At 40.6% G+C, this 22,434-nt stretch overlaps 1 protein-coding gene across 1 annotated transcript in view; it reads right to left on the bottom strand.

Moving 5' to 3' along the window:
• The window catches only part of CCDC88C (coiled-coil domain containing 88C), a 93,769-nt gene that overhangs the window by 53,295 nt on the left and 18,040 nt on the right, over positions 1 to 22,434 (bottom strand). Inside the window, exon 4 of the mRNA XM_030451755.1 lies at positions 2,557 to 2,626. Within this exon, the coding sequence (XP_030307615.1) occupies positions 2,557 to 2,626 (70 nt within the window). The remainder of the gene's footprint in view (positions 1 to 2,556; positions 2,627 to 22,434) is intronic.

Consider the following 22,434-nt stretch of genomic DNA (forward strand, 5'->3'; position numbering starts at 1 on the left):
GAAAAGCATGCACAGCAAAACACCACATGGGCTTGTTAGAAGAAGTAAGTCACTGAAATTGTTACACAGTGAATCATATTGAACGATCTCACAGTTCTTTGGCTTCAGGCCTACAGAGTCAATACAATCAAATTAGGAGCCTTCCCCGCTCAAACGTTACAAAGCAACACTCTATGTGTGCCAGGAATGTGATCCTGGGATCAGTTTTTGTTTTCTTTGGTCAAGAGGGACTTTTCATTCAATTAACTTACCTACTGCCCCTCACATCCACCCCAGCCCTGCAGACCACCTGCACCTTTTGTCTCCAGCTCCTAATGCTCCCCACATTGCCCAGCCTTGTCTTCAACCCCTCTAGAACTCTCCTCCTTTCCTCTCAGCCTTTGTCCTGGGACTGCATCAATGACACAGAGAAAGAGGTTTCTCCTCTACTATCCTTAGCACTTTTAAAAACTTCCCAAAACTAATTGTCTCCATTGTCTCTTCTCCCATACTGCTGTCACATCCAGCCTCCTCACTCCTGTCAGCTCTCTCGGAGGTTTCTCTGTGCTCATGCCAAAAACTCCACTTCCCATGCTGATGGCTGCTTTATCCTCGCATCTCTATTTGATCTGCAGCCTTCATTTAGCACTCTCATGGGCAATCTTTCATTTCACTTATTTTCCTCTCCCAAGTCTCCCAAGCTTCCTCTCATTCTTTTCTGACACTGACCCAACAGTCCCGATCATCATTCACCCACACTGCTCACTACAGCCTATTCCTTCACGCAGCTTTTTACATTGGTTTCACTTGACTTGTCCTCAGCCTCCTCTTTGTTCCCTTCTTCTCAGCTTCCCATCAGTCCTCAGCACTGCAACTTCTAGTACTCCACTTCTCTAATCATTCCTTCAGAACATTTTACGCATGGTTAAGATTAAGATGTGCTTCTCTTGAAATTCTATCCCTTAGACACTCCTCTCCTTGAATATATTCTTTCAACCAAGTATATCTCAAGTCTTTCTCTCTTCACCACCTTTCTCTGTAGTGTCTAAGCTGGGACTGGTTCTCAAAACCATTACATACCACAGCCATACCCCACCAGTTTTAGATATCCATAAGTTACATTTTTGCAGTCTCTATACTCTCTACTCATGTTCTAAATAATGCCAATGATAAGTCAGTAATGGATAGAGTAAGTTTTAAAAGACCACATAAAAAAACCAACCAAACAAATAAAATCAAAAAAACCAAAAAAATAAAACCACAACAAACAAACAAAAAAACCTACCACATTTAAGAATATGTCAGAAAGTGACACAGAATTTCTGGCTATAGCTACAAGAGCTGGAAAATGGGAACACATGGATGAGCAGTTGACAAAAAAAACAGCAGGTCAATGATGGGAAATTACAGCTAAATGCAGGACAGCTTTCAAGCCTGCAGCTTCCCCAGGAACCAACACTGTGGCTGTCAAGAAACCAGCCAGCTTTTTCCACTGACACTTAGCCAGCAGAGATACTGCCTTGTTGGCCCAGACATCCCTATTCACCAGCACTCTTGATGTTAGCAGCCCAGGCTAAGGGGGGGGAAAAAGGGGGGGGAAAAAGGGGGGGGAAAAAGGGGGGCAAAAGGGGGCAAAAAGGGGGCAAAAAAGGGGGCAAAAAGGGGGCAAAAAAGGGGGGCAAAAAAGGGGGGCAAAAAAGGGGGGCAAAAAAGGGGGGAAAAAAGGGGGGAAAAAGGGGGGGAAAAGGGGGGGGAAAAAGGGGGGGAAAAAGGGGGGGAAAAAGGGGGGGAAAAGGGGGGGGAAAAAGGGGGGAAAAAGGGGGGAAAAAAAGGAACAACTAAAAAACAGCAACAAAACCTTTCATTTTGAGAATGTAGTTCTAAGGAGAAGGTGTCTTCATTTTCAGGCTATACAGCTTTTATTTTGTCCCACCAAAGACCTTGGACTCTGGACACAAGCACATTGACTTCCAGGTCACTTTTGAGATCCTATCACCTCTTCTGACAGATGTCCTTGCCTAGACAACATGGTCAGACACATTTTTTTCTCCTTGTCCATCCTCTTCCTCACTTTCTCTAATTTGTCATACATGTGTCTTTTCCCTCCACCTTCACATATTTTCTTCCCACACAATTCTTTCAGACTTTAGGGCAATTCTGTAAAACTTTTCTAGGGTGTAAGTATCCCCACTAATGAACTGATTATACAGGCATACAGGACAGAAATCCTGGAGGATTCTCCTATGGTAGACTGTATCCTGGTCCTGCAGCAAGGAGTGAAGGAACATAACATTCAAGCATCCAGCTGCTGCTCTGGCTTTGGCAAGAGCTAACTCACTATCACATGTGCATGTGTATGGTGTGGAGACACCCTTAGATATTATATCTGTATGGCCAGGTATGGAAATTTAAGTGCTACATATTAAATACATTTCAATGTGAGACTCAGAGGTACTTAAATATTTGTAGCCAAACTAGTTTGTTTAAAAGCAAGTCTGTAATTTAAAAAAATAAAACAAATATAAATTTTATTCAGCATTTTAGAGACGGGGTGAAAAAAACCAATAAACTACTCACCAGACAGTGGATCTTTGCCAATCATCAAAACATTTGGTAAATTCATTACAATTAGCTGCTGAAGTACCTCCTAAACAAAAGAGAATAAAAGCAAAGTTTGGTGTGAAGGAATCCAAATCAATCATACCACAAAGAATACAGAGCTCCATCGATTAAAAAGCTTTTAAGGTACTGGCAGGTCAGAAGTCACAAAATGAAGCCCCACTTTTGAGAGAAATCACTATTTGAAGATGGCATCAGGTTGCACAGCTAGCATACACTAATTACTTCTTCTAACAATGGCTAATACAGAACTTAAAGGGTCCCTTGGCACTAATCAAGATAAATGCATAGCCATGCCAGGCACACCCATCAGTCATGCCTTTATCCCAAGCATGACCTGTATTCATTTGATGTTCAACATACAGCTGCTGTCAAGTTCTGGGGCATACATGGGCTCATCAAAGGTACCCAAGCCATTCTGTGAAGTCTGAGTAATTCAAATAATTGGTCAAATTATCTTGAGGATCTGAGACTTTAACCATGGGCTGGGGAAATGGGTACACGGGAAAGCTACTGAGCAGATATTTTGCACTGCTCAGAGAAATTGGATTTAAAGTTCAAGATTTGTTTTCATTGTTTTTTTAGCACAGAGTAAACCAGTGAACTTCACTGAAGTGAACTTCAAAAGAGTGAACTTCGTTTAAGGGTAATTTCATTTTGGGGGAGATAAGAGAAGGGAGGTGTATTGCTTGGTCAGGACCAATATTTAAATATCAGCTGCTGGAAGCTACTCTGAAGTGATTGACTGGGCTTAAGGGACAGGAAAGGCTATAAACCTGGCTATAAAGGCTATAAACCTAGGGCAGGCAAAATACACAAAGATGACAAATACATTGCAAAGGGGACTCTGCATGCTAATACATTCAGCTTTGTACTCCAGTAAAATACAAAGAACAGAAATACAGCTGTTAACTTCAACCTGCAGTTACCAGCACTCACTTGTGATGATCTGAATAAAATATTTTCCAGGCAAGTATTTATATCACATAAAAAGCCTGGGAAGAAAATGGTTGTGTGATTGAACCACTGTGCTGGTATTCACTAAACAAAGGTTCACACATACAACTCTACCAAATATTTGGCAGGTGCCTTCCCCCAACACCCCCCCCCTCCCCCAGCCTACCTCTAGGCCACTGGGAGGGCACATGCATTGATAATCTCAGAGCATTTGGAGCCCGGGGAAAAAATACTGGAGCTGAGCACAGAAGCACATTTCCTGAAACAATCACCCATTCACCCTAACACTTCCCCTGCAAGCTACCCCATTGTCATTTTTCTGCTTTCGAAGTTACCATAGGAGGAAAATTAAGGTTGACTGAAAGAGGAAATATTTCAGTGAGCCTGCAACATTTGATAAGTAATCAGAGTGGATACTCAAAAAGCATGTTTTTTACATAACACGTTTCATTTTTTCTTTTGGTCCACACTCAAAACATGCACCTCAGCAGTTTCTATTTTGGATAATGGAGAAATATCTCTATGTCACAGCTGATGGGGTTTTTGGTGCTGTTAAGAAGGTTCTGCAGACCTTCATGCAATGTGAAGTCTGCCTAATGCAGACCAAGCATTCGCTGAGTCATTAACCAAATGCATTTTATAGTTTGTGCATCTGATACATGTTAAACAAAAGTTTGTTTGCACCTGTTACCAAAACAGGTGCAAAACCTATTGGATTTAACAGCACATGGCTGGACTGCAATATTTGCTATGGCAATACAGCATGGCAATGAGGCTTTAGACAAAAAAAGAGAATTTGCATATACCAAAGTACTGAGCTTCATCCAGCAATTTCCATGGCAAAAAAGAGAAAGAATTGTGCTTCCAGTCACCCAGCCTGTGGAGCAGCACTGAGGCAGGAATGCATAAGGAATTTGCGTTGTCTTTGTGTAATCATCAGATTGCTCGCTATTTAACTGGCAGACACAAAAGACATTAACAGCTACCTTCATGCTATCAACATTCCCATGAGCTGCTTCTGTAAATTTATCTGAGTATACCACCCATCATAACTACGACTAAATACCCCAGCAGCTGTTTGAACTTAAGTGTTTTCTGGCAAGAGTCAGAAAATCATCAAATACTAGCAGAAACAGCCCCAAGCCTGTGAAGAGTGATTTCTTAATTCGGATTGAAAGATTGAAATTGTTGCAAGAGGTGATACTCTAACCAGTTTATTTTTAAAATGTTATTTAAACAGATAACTATCTTTTTTGTTCTAAACTTCTTCACCTTCGGATCAGTACTGCCAGGCATTCAACTCATCAGTAGACCTCAACACTTTATAAAATAAGGTCAATGTCATTGCCCTCCTTTTTCTAGATAAAGAAACAAAGTTACTTCAGTTTAATAAACTATCCTCTGTTAGCTGACATGTACCATCCACAAGCACAGTTACAAGTGAGATAAAAAGTGTTAACTGAAAGCCCATACATACAGTGAAACTGATTAATTTAGCTCTGATTTTGCCTGGGCTGAAGCCACAGAAAGTTACTAAAGCTAAGCTGACACTCAGAGACTGACTGGGTAGCTGGGATAATGTGACTGTGTCTCAGGTCCATTGCTTAAAATCCCACATGAGAAAATAACCAATGCCCCCTCCCATAAGAGCAAATCAGGAATTCTTCTATTTTATTGACTCATTAATATTTTGTTTTCTTATCTGCAGCAGTAATAATGCAGGTTTGCAAGCAAAATGCTGTGCCTCCCTCTGACCTCTCTGCTCCCCTTGTTTCACCATCCTACTCCAAAGACCTCACAAAGTCAAACTCAGGCTCCAGGCAGAGAGGGATCTGTGCTGTCAGAGCCTGTGAATGGTAAACAAGAACCCAAGGGCTCGGCAGACCTGAGCATCTTCTCACGTACAGCTACAGTGGACATTGGGTTCAGCTGGACACACCACTGAAGCTCAGCCAGCAGAGTAAACGGTAGATAAAACGTAAAGTTTCCTCACAAGGGCAGCAAGTTACCATATAATATAAAAGGATGCTGTTTTGCTTTAAATCAAACACAGCTAAAAGAGTGTAAAAGGCAAAGATGTCTTTGTGTGTCCTACTGCCTCAAGCAATAATCATGCCAGGGGAAGCACACCCAGGCAAGAGCTGCTGGAGAGCAAGCCAGAGTTTTCAAACACTTTAAATAACCCACAAAACCCCACACCGCTCCAGAAAGCAACTGTGCAAGCAAAAACTCTACTTCTTCCTGTGAGAAACATTTTAATCCTTTTTACAGCACAACTAAAGCTTGGTTAAAACAATAAAGGTTACAGGAGCACCATATGGTAACAATTTCCCTGATTATTAGAACAATTAGGGTCTGAGCTGCCAGCTTTACACCTAGACCATTAACCAACTCAGAGGTCAGCTACTGAAAGTCATGAATCACCTCCCTCAGCTTACCCTATGTCATTAATGAGATTTCCATTTTCCATGAGAAAATAATGTTGATATAGGAAGCATTAAGATATCCAGTTTAAAACAAATCCCCACCAGGCCTTAGTGCAGCATCTGTGGGTGTCTACAAGGCTCCTCTTCCAAAGATAAGGATAAAATCTCAGCTCTTTTGATAGCAGAGATGTTTGCAAGAACCAATTCTTCTAGTTAGTAGGTTATCAGTAGCCAGATCCACAAACTCAGTAGGTAAAGCCCAGAAAGGCTGCTGCGTGCAGTTATGTGAGCCTGTATCAAAGGGAGGGGTTTCTAAGTGAAGGTCAAACTGAGTCCCAGATCGCTCTCCTCTGCTGTGCTTGCCCACAGAGGTGCAGAGGGTGAGGCAGGCTGGCACACCAGCAAACCTGAGCAACAAGGACACTGCCTAAATCAGAGGTAAGTGTTGCTGAAATCAGCTCTGCACTTCAGGACTGATACCCCAAGGATTCATACACTACCTGAGGTTAAACATAAATAAATAAAAGCTGTGTTCTCATTAGCATCCTTCTGTGCACTTTACTTTGCTAAGAAAGAAACTAAAAAAAAAAAAGCACCAAAATTTCTCCTACATTAATTCTAGCCATCAAGGGCTTTAGGAAAAATCAAGACATATACCAGAATTCAGGATAAAATTCTAAGCACTGACTAAGTGCCTAGGCTTATTAACAGCATGAACAAACATATCCATTCCTTCCACCTGCAAGTTTCTAATTTGTTTCTGGAGTGTTGTGACACATCTTACCTACTCCTTCCACAATAATACACACTGGATGTTTTTGTGCTGCCTTGGATGATCAGGAGATACAGTGGCAGCTCTCACTTTCAAGTGGCCATGGTCACATATTAACGTTTTATTTACCTGCAATGGGGAAAGTGGGCCCCTTGCAATTCTGTAGGAACAAAGTCTCCTCAACCCATTCTACACTCCAGTATACATTTGTTTCTTATAAATACATGTTCAACACCATGGAATAAAATGGTCTTAAGGTATCATCCCCGGTTGCATTTTTAAGTGCCGATGTAAGCGTGCCTATGACTCCTGCAAAAAATGCATGGCTAGGAAAGGAATAGGTAAAATTGTCCTCTCAGTGACTGAGACATGCAGCAGATATAAGCTCTGCACAGAAACCTTCCTCTGCACTGCAGTACAGGCACAGCATTAATATAGAGTAATGACTAGCTTCTCATGCAGAATTAAATTAACCTCTGCCTGAGTCCTAAACAAGAAGCAAGTACTAAATAAATTATTTAAGAGCAGCCGTCTACTGGCCATTGTAATTCAATGCTCAAGCCAAGCAATTCCATTTAAGTATATTGCTTGGCTATAAAATGCTAATTGCCCAGCTGACTGGAAGCCAAATGGTGCTTTCCAGCTTAAAATTCCCATGAGGAAAAACCATCACCAGCTTTATTTATACCAGCAGGAGCAAACACTACCTAGGCCAGGGAATCTGGCTCGCGTTTCAGTTCCAACTCGGGCCAACAGAACAGCAAAGCTCAGCAGAGTCCTATCTACACAGCACAGCCAACCTCTTCCTCTGATAACTGCAGTATGGGTCTGATAGCACAAACATCCATAGAGTGGGATCCATTTGGTGGAGGAGACTCGACACATTTATATAAGGTCTCAGCAGGAGTCACTGATCACAGCCACAGCAGTTGATCATCTGCAGCAGCTCAGAGCCTCTCAGCAGCTGGATGGGGTGGAAGCTTTGCTGCTACACATCTTGGGGTCCCTTTGGATGCTACCACAAAGACAGGGAGCTGTGCTCCTCAGGCAAAGTGAACTCCAAGTCTGAGGGACAACTTCTGTGGAATCAAGCTCTAAGCTTTTGTGGAATCAGAGCTGTAAGGAAGAGCGAACATTCAAGTCAATGAACAAGTTTTAACATTAGAACATATTTTAAACAGCAAATTGAGACACAAGGGGTGTTTTTAAATTTTTTTTTCAACGTTTCCAGTTTTGTTTTAATATAATGAAAACAAGTTACTCTGCAGACTTCAGTAAGAAGGTTATTTTAAATGAAAAAAAGAAATTGTCTTCTAATCTATTTTTTTAATTTTGCTGTAATTATCTGAGGAGTTATTAATGGTGTCAGGGAAAGAATTTATAGGAAGGTTCTGTAAGTTGTATGACAGGGTCCCACCAAAGATTAGACAAGATGAAACAAGTTGTTGCAGTGGAATGGCAATGAAGGGAAACACAAACAGATCTTTTATTGAGATGTCTTCCATGTACATCTTGCCATGCGAGCACGCCTGATGACACCATGTATGTGACTCAGTACTCACTGTTTCCCTGCCAACACATTATATACATGACAAAATTTGATTAAGAACTTTGCTCATCTCTGCAACAATTGTATTCATTATGTGATGGACTATAGGATTAGCTGTCTTTAAAGGGATTTTTTTTTTCCTGAAAAACAGCAAATTATAAAGCATGCTTCTAAAGACCTTTCAAGTGGAAACCCAAAAGCCACTCAAATAACTGTTGCCTCCTCTGCTGAAAATAATCTGTTCTGACAATCGTGGGCTGGAACCTCAGTGGGAGGGGATGTGAAGGAATCATACCTAGCCTCAGCCATGCTCAGTTGGTGCAGGGTGCAGACAATGCATAGGAATATCCTCAGTGTAGAAGTATACTACATAAGATCAGGTTTTATTGGAGAAAAAAATAATCACACAGACACAATCTAGATGGCACATAATGGAGTATCATTTTAAAAAAAAAGAAAACAACAACCTAGAAAGGACTTGGGCACAATCATTCAACTCATTGTTACGGCTCAGTTTTTTTATTTCTATTAGAGTAGTGCAGGGATCCCAGCCAGAAGCAAAACCTCATCTGCTGCAAGCTGTACAAATGCATCGTGAGACATTCCTGGAACAAAGAGCTTGTCATATATATGCAAGGCATCAGTAGGCTGATGAAAAAAAACAGCAACAAGCAACACAGGAAGGAAATAAAAAGAAGATTCCATGGTTATAACGTGATCCATTGTGTGCACTCCTGCTGCTTTATGAACTGGTCAAATCAACTGCTCCAGGCTGGCACAGAACTAAACCACCCCAGACAGAGGGCACAGCAAGCCAGGCAAATCCTCATAAAAAACATCTGCTTTAAAATCAAAGTGTTTACTATGCATATTGTTTACACCGCACTAACACAAATTCTATGTATATTTAAAGAAAACTACTATGTAAAAAGTATTTTAGGACACAGCTTTACTTACAGCCAGTGTTGGAAAAAGAAACGGAAAAGATGCCACCCCCCACATAAGTTGAAGAATAATTTATTTTTTTTAATCAAAGCAAGCACAAAAATGTACATTTACTTCTAAAATATGTAGTGAAATGTTCAATGACTATGTAGCAGCAGATTTTCTACCCTAGTTTCACTGACTCCAAGATGTATCACTTATGTTAACAAAACATACAGCTCCATGGTTGTGGCTGGTGGTAGTATTGATTTGACCCACAGAGGAGAAAATTGTGGTGCACCACGGTCTCCTGCTTTTATTGCTGACAGCACCAGTGAGTAATTTACTTACTTTGCTGAAAATAAAAAGCCTATTGATTTATTCTCAACTTCTCTCTTCAAATTATGTGCAAGTGACTTCACATGTTTATAACAGTATCCAGACAAATTACTCTTGACTTATATTTTATTTCACTAGAGATTTGTCCTGGGGTGGTTTACCAGTAACGGGGAATATGAAATGTGCTGTGCTAAAGGCCTGTCACTTGACATTACAAATAAACCAGCTAAAATGCAATCCATCTGTTCAACACACTTCCAGCTAATCTGTGGTGGTCTCTAAGGACCACAATAATTTAGCCTAACACACGTTAAAAAGAAACATCACAGGCCATCAGAACAGACTTGGACCACTTCTTAATTGTCTGAAACTCAGCACTAAGCACACTTGTTTTAAAAGGAAGCCTGTTTTCCCATTCATAGTTTAAGCATATTTTGCTGGGATAATAAAAACAGAAGTTTTCACATCAAACTCTAAAACTGAGCCAGTATACTGCAGCTTTTAACACCGAAAGCTGATACCAAAGTACATTAGCCCTGCAGAGCTTGGAGGTATAAACTCTACTCCACTGTCCTTGTCCACTCAACTGAAAAAATTTACAATCTTAAAATACAGCTTGCCATCAAGAAGCAACCATCAACCCAATGAAAACATTTCTACAATGATTACGTCTGTGTTTTCTACCATTTGCCTTATTAAAAGTAGTTCTAAAATGTCTGTTTTCAGTATGTTAATATGGAACAGAGTAAACACCTAACTGGGCACGCAATCCTACTTCACAGGAAAAACACTGACTTCGCTCATACAATTTCTGTACTGTCATGAGAACGTGTAAAAATAATTAACCCAAGGCAAGCATGTGGTGAGTTGTTGGGCTTGTTTAGAGGTTCAGAGCTACAGATCTGCACTGCAAATACAACTCTGTAATACAAGTCCTAGGCTCTGAAAAAGCTCCAAGAGCTCCAAAGCAACAGCTAACCACTGGAGCAACAATCTTAATGCAATACCTTAAAAAGCAGCAGCCCAAAATACAGGAATACAAAGGAGTTAAAATATGGGAAGATGTAGGAATACTGGTCACACATGACAGCAATATTTCTTACCTAAAGATGAATAATGAGCAGAATCTATGGAGTATAAACGTACACATATTTTACACTTTTGCCAGTACCATCGAATGAATTGATGACTTTCCAAAATCTTATATAAAGATTTTCAGCCTTAAGTTTCCAATAAGCTTAAAACTTCCTGTGCTTGGCAGCTTACGGGCAAACTAGTAATGAACAACAAATTAATGCTTCAGAAAGCATGCAAATAATTACTGCGCTATCTGTTTATTATCTAAGTTCCACAGAAGAGAGCAGAGATCCTTGCAGCATTTATTTAAAAAAAACATGAATTTACAGAAGTGGGAAGCTCTCAGCTGGTCTGAAGATGGAGAGTGTAGCATGAAAAGCTCTCCCACACTGCAAGAATGCCTGACCAGAAAGTAAGATGTTACGAGAAAAATGAGGCTGGGGAAGTACAAGGAAGAAAAGCTTTTATTGATAATGCCTGTAGGTTATAACAAAAACTAAGGAGCTCAAACATGCTGCTCATCTGATGTTGCCCACTTTCTCATTCATCTTCTGCAAGAACTTCACCTCATAGCTGAGAGCTCTACTAACTAGTAACCAAGGGCACTAAAAACTCAAAGCAGTAATGTAGAGAAATTTACCCTTGTCATATGCTCCAAGAAAACTTTAAGGGGTATCATTGCAGGCTAGTGTTAGGAACTTTCCATTTATTTTGAAGTAGAATTTATATACAACATCACTACCTCAACATACTACTGTACTATCGGTATCTCATTTACCCAATATCAACAAGTTCAACAAACAAACAGTCCCTATCTAGGAGATTTTTCACTTAGCAATATTCAGCAATTGTTTTTCTTAAAGCAGGTAAAGGGAGAAGCTTCAAGTCAGTCCAGATGGTTCTTCCACACAAGTGTACAGTGGTGTTTCTCTGTATAGACAGACTGCCCCAGGCAGTTAACACCCAAAGGATTTTGAAGACAAATTCTTCTTGCACTGCACAGGTGGAGAAGCTGCAGCAAATTTCATGTGGCTTTCATAAAGTAACCCAAGCATGCTTGTTGAAGAAAACACTCCCAGCATTTACCATGTCAATCACCAGTTTTACCCTTCGCACTGTGCTGCAGGTATAATTGGAAAAAAATTTAAAAAGGAAAAAGACGACAGACCACAGAAACTAGCAACTGAAACTAAAGTCTCTGGGCCTTTCACCATTCCCTTCCTGGATTTTCTATGCTAGTTTGTTTTCAATAGCAAACAATCTTTTTATCTGCAGACTTACTGCATCACCCTTGGAGGAGGGAACATTAACCTACTGGCTATTCAAAGAGTCTACTGCTAGTAATTTGCAAAGCTGACTTGGGCATCAAACACAGGCAGTCATCCACTGAGGCTGCCCGGAACAGCCTCCCTTGGTTGCCCCAACCTCTTGCCACCCAGGAGGTGATGAAAAGCCTGGGACCCACCCTGACCCCTGATCACTCTGTAAACTGCTGACCCATAGGTACCACTACAAACTGGGATGCTGCTTCAGGATGCCCAGCTCTCTGCAGCCACCCACAGCCAACAGGTGCAGGAGGATGTACCTAGGGCAGCCCTGGTACATCCTGAGCACCAGGACACTGCTGCTCAGGTCTCATCATGTCCCATCCCTGACCCAGCCAAGTTCACTTGTTGCCTGTGCCTTTTGGACATCACATAGTAATAGAAATACTGTGGTACAGAGGAAATGGATATATACATCAGCACCTGTATACATACACACATGTGTAGACAACATGTTTCTGCTACTTCTTCCCACTATTACTCTGAAATTATTATACCTGCCTGAACCTGAGACAATCCTTCAAGATACACTGTTAGATTTGCAATACACAAGACTGTCACACATTCAAATGTTCGGAGTCCCATTGTCTCAGCAACAAGAGCACTAGGAGTTCTATCCCACAGCACACACCAACAAACTGGCTTCTTAAACACACAACACTGAAAAGTCTGCAAAAGCAGTACAGAAAAGGTGTGACACCTATGTACTTTAAAAAATTTAAGTTTATTCTTTCAGGGTCAGGAAAATTAAGTTGTTCAAGTTATTTTGAGTCTGGGAAGTATTAAATAAAGAGAATTGTTCCAAAACACATTTTTAATAATGAAAATTCAAACTTTTTGTATGGAAAGCCACAACACATTGTGGTGTGATACATTAAGTTTTTAATGTGCGATTACTAAATCCTCCCTTATGATAGGTTCATCCTCTATACACTAATGAAACCCAATTACCTTTCACATTGTATTTCACACATGTGAAAGAGAGAAAACCATTAAAAATAAGCAGTAAAAACTGACAAAGCCATAAGGAGTCCACAATTCAAACAGCAGTTAATATCATAAGATAACAAAAATCTCCTTACTGTTGCATCTGCACAGCAGGGGAAGTATTTCCTATTCAAGAAGAGAGTTATGGCAAAAAAACCCACAAAACCAAAAAACAAGTAGCTTCCAACAGCTGCCACAATTTCACCTATACACAGAACAGGAAACAGTCAATGTCCCCGTGTAGCAGGTGCTAGGCAAAATTTACTTATGAATGGTAATGCAGGCTATGCATTCAGACACACATGCATACTTGTACAGGCAAACAGTCTCTCCAGAAGAATTTTCAATCTTGCCAGTCCTTAACAGTGCTCCTTTAAGTATCTGAAAGGACTGATTAACTGTGCTTACTACAATCTCTGTAATCTACTGTGAATCTTGCAGATAACTCATAACTGTTAACATTAATCAACTCAAAAGAGATTTACTCTTCCTGCTCCCCCACCAGCCTCATACTGCAGACCTCAATTTGAGACTTCTCTGACACGACAGCCCTAGCAGACAGCTTAGGCTGAGTTAAGCAGCAACAGAGAGCTTTTGATGTAAAAAACCTGATTAAATAATTGATATTCATTTTTAAAGACGACTTTTCTGATTTTACATTTTCCTTTCTTGGTACTCACTGGCTACTCACAGCACAGTTGATTCATACAAAACCCTGGGAATACCCATGATATCATAAGAAAAATTGTGAAGGCTGCACTTCTATCCTAGAAGATCCTTTCTTTATACCATCTGTCACAGAAACAGAGGTAAACTGTGTCACTATGTTATTATTAACATTCAGGAAAGATTAACTTCTAATGCTCCTGCTATGCCAGTTTTAAGGCTCCTGACCACTAGATTTTCTATGTCAACAAACTACAGTTTCCTCTAAAGCTGTGATCTTTAGTATTTTACTGAGAGCAAATTTCATCTACCCTGTGCTCATATGAAAGTCTCACCTTTAACTGAAAGATATAACTACTTTCAAGACCCAGTATTTACTGAAGAAAAGCTTAAAAATGGTCACAAAAGCTTCAAAACCAGCAAGAGTCCCCAAACAAGAAGCTGTTCTGGTTACAAGCAGAAAAAGCAGAACTATGCACATCACCCCAAAACTTTCATATTAATAGTGTTACTTTTCAATTGAACTTTTAAATCTTCAGTGTCCTTCAATGGCACACAAAGGCAGCAGGCATATATGTTTCTAGGCAACTTCCAAGCTGCCTCACATGTGAATCCTATCCTTTCCAGCAGAGCTCAGGTTTACTATTTAAGCAACATAATCGAGGGAAACTTAATATGAGGTATTGAGTGACTTGTGTTCCTTATCAACCACCAGATCTCAAAAGAGGAGCAGTGCAGTCCTGAGGGGCTGGGCCTCTCCCCCAGCTAGAAGCAGAGGAGCAGAGGGTACATCCCCAGTAAGACTGCTCCAGGCAAGAGCAATTCAAGCCTCAGGCTGCAGAAAGCAGCAACACCTCCTGCCTAGCGTATTTGGGCTGCCTGGCTCGGTAAAAATAACTATCATTAGAATTCTAAAAGGCACAGGTTACACAAACGTTTATATAGTTGCTGCAGTTAGTGAGCAGCAGATCTAAGCCTAGCATGCCAGATTTCCCTGCTGGTCCAGAAGAAGTCTGACTCCTACCATCACACTCAGACAAGATTTTATGGGACACCACAGAGGAAGGTAGCACAAGCAACGTTTGATGAACAAGGAGAGTGCTTACATCCTTCACCTCTGTGAAGCACAAAATACTGGCAAAAAGGTCCAGCTGTACAAGAGGGAGATGAGCAGTACTAGGTATGCTGCAATGACAATGTTAAGAGCTGGAGTAAGAACTCTTTTGTTTTGGTTTATATGCAGCTTTTCACATAACTTATTAAAATGGTTCTGCATCATTGTTTAATCATACTTTGGTGAAGGCATTGAGTTACTTTGACAAACCTGTTTTTCACTGAAAGCACCGTGAATTGGATGAGTGATGAATGGCTGATCAGAAACTGGAGCTCCACGGGAATTAGTGCAGCTACTCACCAAAACAAATGCTTCAGTAGAAGAATTTGTGCTTTTCAGACCTACAGTAACAGTTCCCACTTTAAAGCTAACAACTTTACATCTGAACTACTGCTCTTACTTCTCAGTGCTCAGAGGACATTCAGCTTCAGCTAATTTTAAAGGAAGAAACACATGCATACTATTTGGAGGAAACAACCAGAGAAAATCCAGCACTTACAATACCATACCTGAATATAAGTCTAGATGCTCTGGCACCTCAGTAGCACTACTTGAATTCACCATTCCTCTTTATCTCAGCATAATCCATTGTTTGTATCTCCACAACATAAAGACATATGATAAATACAAGGTGGTAAAAATCAAGCATTTAAAGTTGAACCTCCAAGCTAAGCAACTTCTACTGACAGTGTAAATGTGTGGAAGACATACTAGATCTCCAAAATTTACTACTGAACATTTATGCACAGTAGTAAAAAGCAGATTTTCCCCCAAGATAATCTTCAGTCACTGATGCCACTTTCTAAGCGGCAATATTGAAACAACCACAACTGAAAATAAAGAGTTTGTTGCCTTTCAGATCAGTAGATACTTGATTCCTTGTGAATTTTGACTCAAAGTCATTCTCACGAGGTAGTGGCAACAGTCCCTTTGAAATCGGCTCAACACAATGCAAGCAGGAACTAAGCAAACTTCTTCCAACAGCTCTGCCAACACTATTCAGCTTCAAGCCGCAAAACTCCTGCTGTTTCAGACTGTGAGCAGACTGTTGATTTCACCAGGTTTTGGGGCAGGTTTTTTACATGCACAGGGCAGAAGAATGAGAATGAAACCTGTACACTGGTCTTAAATAAGATTCCTCAACACATCAAAAGAAAAGGACACTTAATCTATTCACTCCCTTACTCCCCACTAAAGAGAAAAACGTACTGTAATATGCTATACATACACTTCACTTGGCATGTACATCTTATGCAAATATTACTAGACATGCTACTATCATGAAAGAAATGGGAGACAACACAATGCAAACACTATGTCCAAAGCAGAGATGTGCACAGCCAAAAAAGCCAGGGTGCTGAACTGCAGTACTGCAGCACATTTAATAGCGATCTTAACTCCCAGCTACACCTGTACACTGAAGAAAATTTAGAGAAACAAGGAAAGGGAACAAAAGCAACTCAACAAGTACTTTTCATCCTGATTTTTATGAGGGAGCCAGAGGAACCAAACTTTTACAAGTTCCTATGAAACTTTGACAGAGGAGACCCTCGGGTGTCCTTTCCAGCAAGGGTAGAACAAGGGCCACGTTAAGCATACAACTTGCTCTACACACAGCTCTGCACATATACAGCTACCATCAGGTACAAGCCATGGAAAAAAAGAGAAGGTTTGTGAAGGACAGAAGACCCGCAAGAAATTCTCCCCTGTTCCCAGAGTAGGTAGGTAGCTTTGTCTGTTAATTTGAGCAGAGAGGACTTTGCTGCCTCATCAAGTGCAGAACCCTCGTTTTCTTGAGGGATCACAGCTGTGAATCTCCTAATTGCATCATTGGTATGCAGAAGGTAGGATATCTTCATGAAAAGACAGGAAAGGCTTTGCTGTTTGGTCAATAAACCTGGACATTACTGTCTTTCCTCAGGGGATGGCCAATAGAGAAATCTGACATTCAGAATACATTTTTGCCCATATGGTTTGGAGTGATGAATAATTCACTTCAGAAAAGAATGATGACAAAAATAACAATTGCAATAAAGCATACATCATATTAAACAAATAACAGGTGGTGACTAAAAATGCATTTTTAATGAGTGCCTCCTTATGAATGTGCACAATGCAGTGTTTTCCACTGCTTTGTAACCCACCGCCCCTCATTATGGACTAAGAATATCTCAGCTATACGGAGCTAGATGTGCAAAATCTTCCCTTTCTTTTGGACATCCCATAGATTTTTCTCTTTTCTTTTTAAAGATTTAGCAGCCACTTTAAATTTCACTTTAAATGGGGAACTCTTAATACTCACAGATTCTTTAATTAATACTAACTTTTTTCACTAGGTAAAGATTTTAATTAAATGTTAAAACATGTATTTTGTTGCATGTTTTCAATGCATCTGCCTCATCACATGAATTGTTCTTCACATGTCTACAATTAACTGAGGAAGGGGGCAGCCCAATGGCTAGTGCAGAAGACAGTGTTTGAATTCCTGGGTCTAGACAGGGATGAAACACAGATCAATTGCAGTTCTTCAAAGAGAACTACTGTGCTCTCAAGCTTTTCCCAAACCACTCTGCATAAAATCCAGCTGACAATAATAAGACACCCCTGCATAGCAGGAGGAGCTCCTATACCACAGGTTATTAAAACATACGAACAATTTCACCAGTGTCCAACTGAAAGAAAAATAGAGAAATTATTATAAAGAACAGTTACCCAAGATATTTAGAAAGCAAGGCTCATTTAATGGTCTGTTTCTGCAACCGAAGAGGTCTCAAAAAAAACAGTCAATATAGTCAGGAAATTACACTCTGCTCTAACAGAGCTAGAGAGTAATAAAGTTTGTTCAGCTAAGGCTGTACCCTGCACTGCCTCAGCAGAAGAGCCGTATTACCTCAAGGACTGAAGCAACAGTTTAAGCAGTTACTCAAGTCTGAATCTTCTTGCAAGAAGGGCAGCATTACAGAACATGAAAATAAATGTAATCCTTCTCTCTCAAGTGCAGATGTCTTGTTAATCTTAAAAATGACATACTCCTCGTATATCAGTCACCACTTTAAAACCCTGATTCATAGAGAGAGACTTAGAAACAAATAGCAGGTTATTACTTCAGCAGGTTGCTTATTTCTACAGAGCATAATACGCCTTGTAATTCTTAACTGCTTTCCCCCTCGAGGGCATACAGCATATGTCTTGGGAACTGGAACAGACTTGCTCTGAATATCAAAGAAAAATTAATGAGTTGTCATTAAAAAAGGTGAGAGGTAGTAGTTAAACTGTACCCTTTCCTAGTTAGCTCCTTATGAGGAACAATCATTAAAAAAATGTTATTTTTCTTTATTTAATAATTGTTTTGATGATATGCTAGGAAAAATAAAGTCTTGTCCCAGCAAATACAAATTATTTTAGGCTGCTCCATTTTTAACACTGTCTTACGTTAGTCAGACTTGTTGTTCTATTAAGCACAAACTTCGATGGCTTCCCAAGTGCCAGGAAACCAGTTCACTCCACTCATAATTTCTCTTTCATACAGCAGAATGTGTGCAAAAGACGTGGAACTCAAAAAGGGCCACATTAAATGATGATTAAACAAACTGGGAGTTCTTAAACTGACACAAAAAAACACTTTTCTCCTTGTCCTCACAATAGTATTAAGTGCAGTGAGGGGATCTCAGTTAACATTATGAGCCAAATTCTCCCTTTTTCTGAACACAAAACTTCCCTGAGGCCTTGAGATTTGCATCATAGAGTAAAAAAATCTTTCAAATCCTTTCCTAATTCAAGATTAGCAAGAGAAGAGTCAAAGATACCCTTGTAGGAAACTTTTCAAAGCACCCAGCAAAAAGCACTGCACTGTAACTCTAGCATGGCATTTGAAAGCTTCTTTGCATGTACAGAGTAATTAAATGACACATCTTACACCAGTCAGCTATATATTGATGGAACATATTAAGATAAACCAGTGTAACAAGCCTCAGAGTGGAAAGAGGTTGCCTTGTTAAAGTGACTGACCACAATTGCAGCTCACAACCAACATATCTGAAGGAAAAACAAACAAACAAACAAACAAAAAATAGCTTCACAGAATGGTTGGGGTTGGAAAGGAACTTAAGGATCATCCAGTTCCAATACTCCGTACCATAGACAGGGACACCTCCCACTAGACCAAGCTGCTCAAGGCCCCATCCAACCTGGCCCTCAGCACTTCAGGAGGGGGAGTGTGTGCATCCACAACTTCCCTGGGCAACCTGCCAGTGCCTCACCACCCTTGCAGCAAAGACTTTATTCCTAACATCTAATCCAAATCTACTCTCTTTCAGTTTGAAACCACTCCCCCTTGTCCTATCACAACATGCCCCTGTTAGAAGTCCAGCTTTCAAGCAGCCCCTTCAGGTACTTGAAGGCTGCTGAAAGGTCTCCCTGAAACCTTCTCCAGGCAGAACCACCCCAACTCTCTCAGCCTGTTTTCAAAGGAGAGGTGCTCCAGCCCTCTGATCACCTTTGTGTCTCTGCTTTGGACTCCCTCCAGCAACTCTGTATCTTTATTATGTTGGGGCCTCCAAAACTGGACACAGTACTGCAGGCGGAGCCTCATTAGAGCAGGGGGGGAGAGAGAATCACCTACCCTGACCTCCGGGCCACCTTTCTTTTGATACAGCCCAGGATATGGTTGACTTTCTGTGCTGCAAGCACACATTACTGTCCCGTTGAGCTCATCATCAACCAGCACCTCCAAGTGTTCCTGCACAGGGCTGTTATCAATCCATTCTCTGCCCAGCCTGTACCTGTGCTTGGGACTGTACTGACTCATGTGCAGGACCTTGCACTTAGCCCTGTTGAACTTCATATTTGCATGAGCCCACCTGTCAAGCCTGTCAAGGTACCTCTGGATGGCCTCCCTTCCATCCAGGGTGTGGACCCCTAGTTGGAAATAGCTTCCTTCCCTATGGGTAACACTATTAACCATAGGAATTCAAGCCATTAAGTGCTAGAGTAAAGCCTATTCAACGGGAGCTTCCTTTTGTATTGCAAAACAAGACTCCAGAATAGACAGCAAACACCCCTGCACAAAGCTCTGGCTTTCTAATGCAGTATGGGCGTGGGAACAAAGGAACAATGGCTTGCAAAGAAACGTGCAATGGTGAACATATGGGCGTGCAAAGGAACACATCCAAACTATGTTAACTGTATCTGATGAGGGAGTGACTGCTCCTCACTGAGGATTCTCCATTGTTTTATGTCATATACACAGTAACAACCTTCTGGGAAAAGAGTTCATGCCCACCAGAACTGCAGCACATGCAGAGGATGAAGGGAACTCATTCTCAGAACCCATCTGATGAAAGGCTTGTCCTGCAAGTTTTGGAAATCTGACAAGCTGTGTGCTTCAGTTCAGATGGATTCATGCTTTAGGTTAAGTCACAGTCACCGACAATATCAACAAATCTACCCGGTGATAAAGCAGAAAGTTCTTGGTCCAATACTTGCCATGCAGCCACATAATGAGACCACAGGTCAGATTTTGCCCTTCTCCCAAGTAAATACATTAACAACTTGAGCACAGGTATTCTGGGGTCAGGGCATTCACCATCTTATCCTATGACAATTGTTCCATTGAATTTATTTTATATGCCAAAATGTCACACAAGACATGCAGATAATACAAATGTGCTTTGTTATCACCCTATGTTGCTTTATAAGAGTAGCTCTTCTACTTTTCTTACGGGTGCCCCAAACAAAACATCTCAGGCCAAATTAAACATTCCACCTTGTAGGTGGGAAGATAGATAGGGAGATGGACAATTAAAAATAATAATAATAAAATCATAGCCCTACTTGAAAGTGGAATAACAAAAATTAAAAAAATATCCCAGTGCATGATATACTATATATAATATACTAATATTCATACTATTAATTCATATATACATATATGTATATTGTTACTGATGGGAGACGCATTGAGTTGTTGGTTTGGTTTTTGGCTGGGTTGTTTTTTTTTTTAATGTATTTAACACTTCAGATTTTCCTTTTAGTCTCAAGAGCTTAAGTCACTGGATGCAAGTGTATTTCTACTTGTTTATAACTGCACAAACTGAAAAGAAATTTCAAATTATCTGTCCTTAGAAAAGGGGATGGAATACAGGCCTGATTGCAAAGTCCAAGTGCTAGAAGAGTAGAGCAGTTCTGTTCAGATTGTTGAAATCAACTGCTCTTTACTCTGTCAACTCAGCTCTCTCACTCAACTGCATTTCTCTTACCAGCAGGTCGGGCAGAGCCCTCAAAACCTCCAGTACTAGGTGCCCTGATAAACTCAAGACTGGGAAGGAAGTCAGGGTGAGTCCCTCTGCAGATATTCAAACAGCTGCCATAAACACTCTTAAGTATTGATAGAGTCTGATAAATACTTTGACATAGGCAAAAGCTGCAATATGCTGCTAAGGAGAATAGCCAAAACAAACCATGATCTGGCAGACAGCTCTGGTTTTATAACATCAAGGTTATCGAAGCAAAACTACTTCTAAATCCCCCCTTGCAAGATGCTTGGCATTTCAAGTTGCATCAAGTCAGCGCCACTTTAAATCAGGTCCTACGCAAAGAAAGTGCAATTGCAGGTTAACCAAGATGTCTTTAAGAAAACAGAAGTCAAACTTCAGAAGTGTTTTCTAGAGACAAGTCTTCAAGCAACAACAAACTAACAGAAATCTGAATCGCTCCCTTACACTGAATCTGGATCCAGCAACTTAGAAAGGGAGATCAAAATCACCTTTACAATCAAGATTCTGGCTCAGGCTACAAAGGAAAAGCATACTGGAAGAAACGTGGTACAGCTCAACCAAGTTTGAGAATTAAAACAGAGCACTCTGGTTTAGTTTCTTCTGCATGACTGGAAGCTGGGAGCTAGATTAAGTGCCAGAGCACTGAAGTGTAAGCAAGGCTTCTAATAATGGAAGCTTTTGTGGTCCTCTACTACAGACTCATTCCTTCTGCATGTAAAACTGTAAAGATCATACACATCCTGCTCAGATAAGCATTTGCCACAAACCTTGAAAATAAAGACAAAGACTTCAGTTGTGACACACAGCTTTTCCATATTCAGGAAAACATAGAACACACAGGGTGGTTTAGTGTTTGGGGGGGGAGCTTGGGATTTTGTTTGTTTTTGTTTGTTTTGTTTTTTTTTTTGTTTTTTTTTTTCCCCCCCCCCCCTCTCCCCTCTCTGCCTCCATTTGGAAAGATCAGCATTGAAGAACTTACTGTAAGATTTTCACTACATTAAAGAGCAACTCCTTTAGTTAATTTGTAGTTCTGCTTTGAAGTAACTGCATAGTTTTGAGAGACTACAAGTAACTCAGATTAGAAGGGCTTGGAGTTTTTGTGGTTTCGGTGTTGTTGGGGCCTTTTGTGAGCCTGTTTTTTAAAGAAAAAGCCAAGCATGCTTTGCTTTCAAGGTACCTACTTCTCAGCAATTATTTTGTTTCTTTGGAACCTGCATCACGAGAAATGAGCCTTCTAACATACATTGTAATTGTGAATTAGGTTCAAAACTCTAAGAGAAATTTACCTCCTTCCAGTTGCCAGTTGTAAACGCTTATGACTCCTACAGGACCCCAGCTATTTAGCTTTACTGTAACACATCTGCTCCAAGATTTACCTGGCATTAACCTCAGTACCGCCTTCCCCTTCTCCTCCTTTGGCTTCCT

This window comes from Calypte anna, chromosome 5A (assembly GCF_003957555.1).
Source record: "Calypte anna isolate BGI_N300 chromosome 5A, bCalAnn1_v1.p, whole genome shotgun sequence".
In the NCBI taxonomy this organism is placed as follows: domain Eukaryota; kingdom Metazoa; phylum Chordata; class Aves; order Apodiformes; family Trochilidae; genus Calypte; species Calypte anna.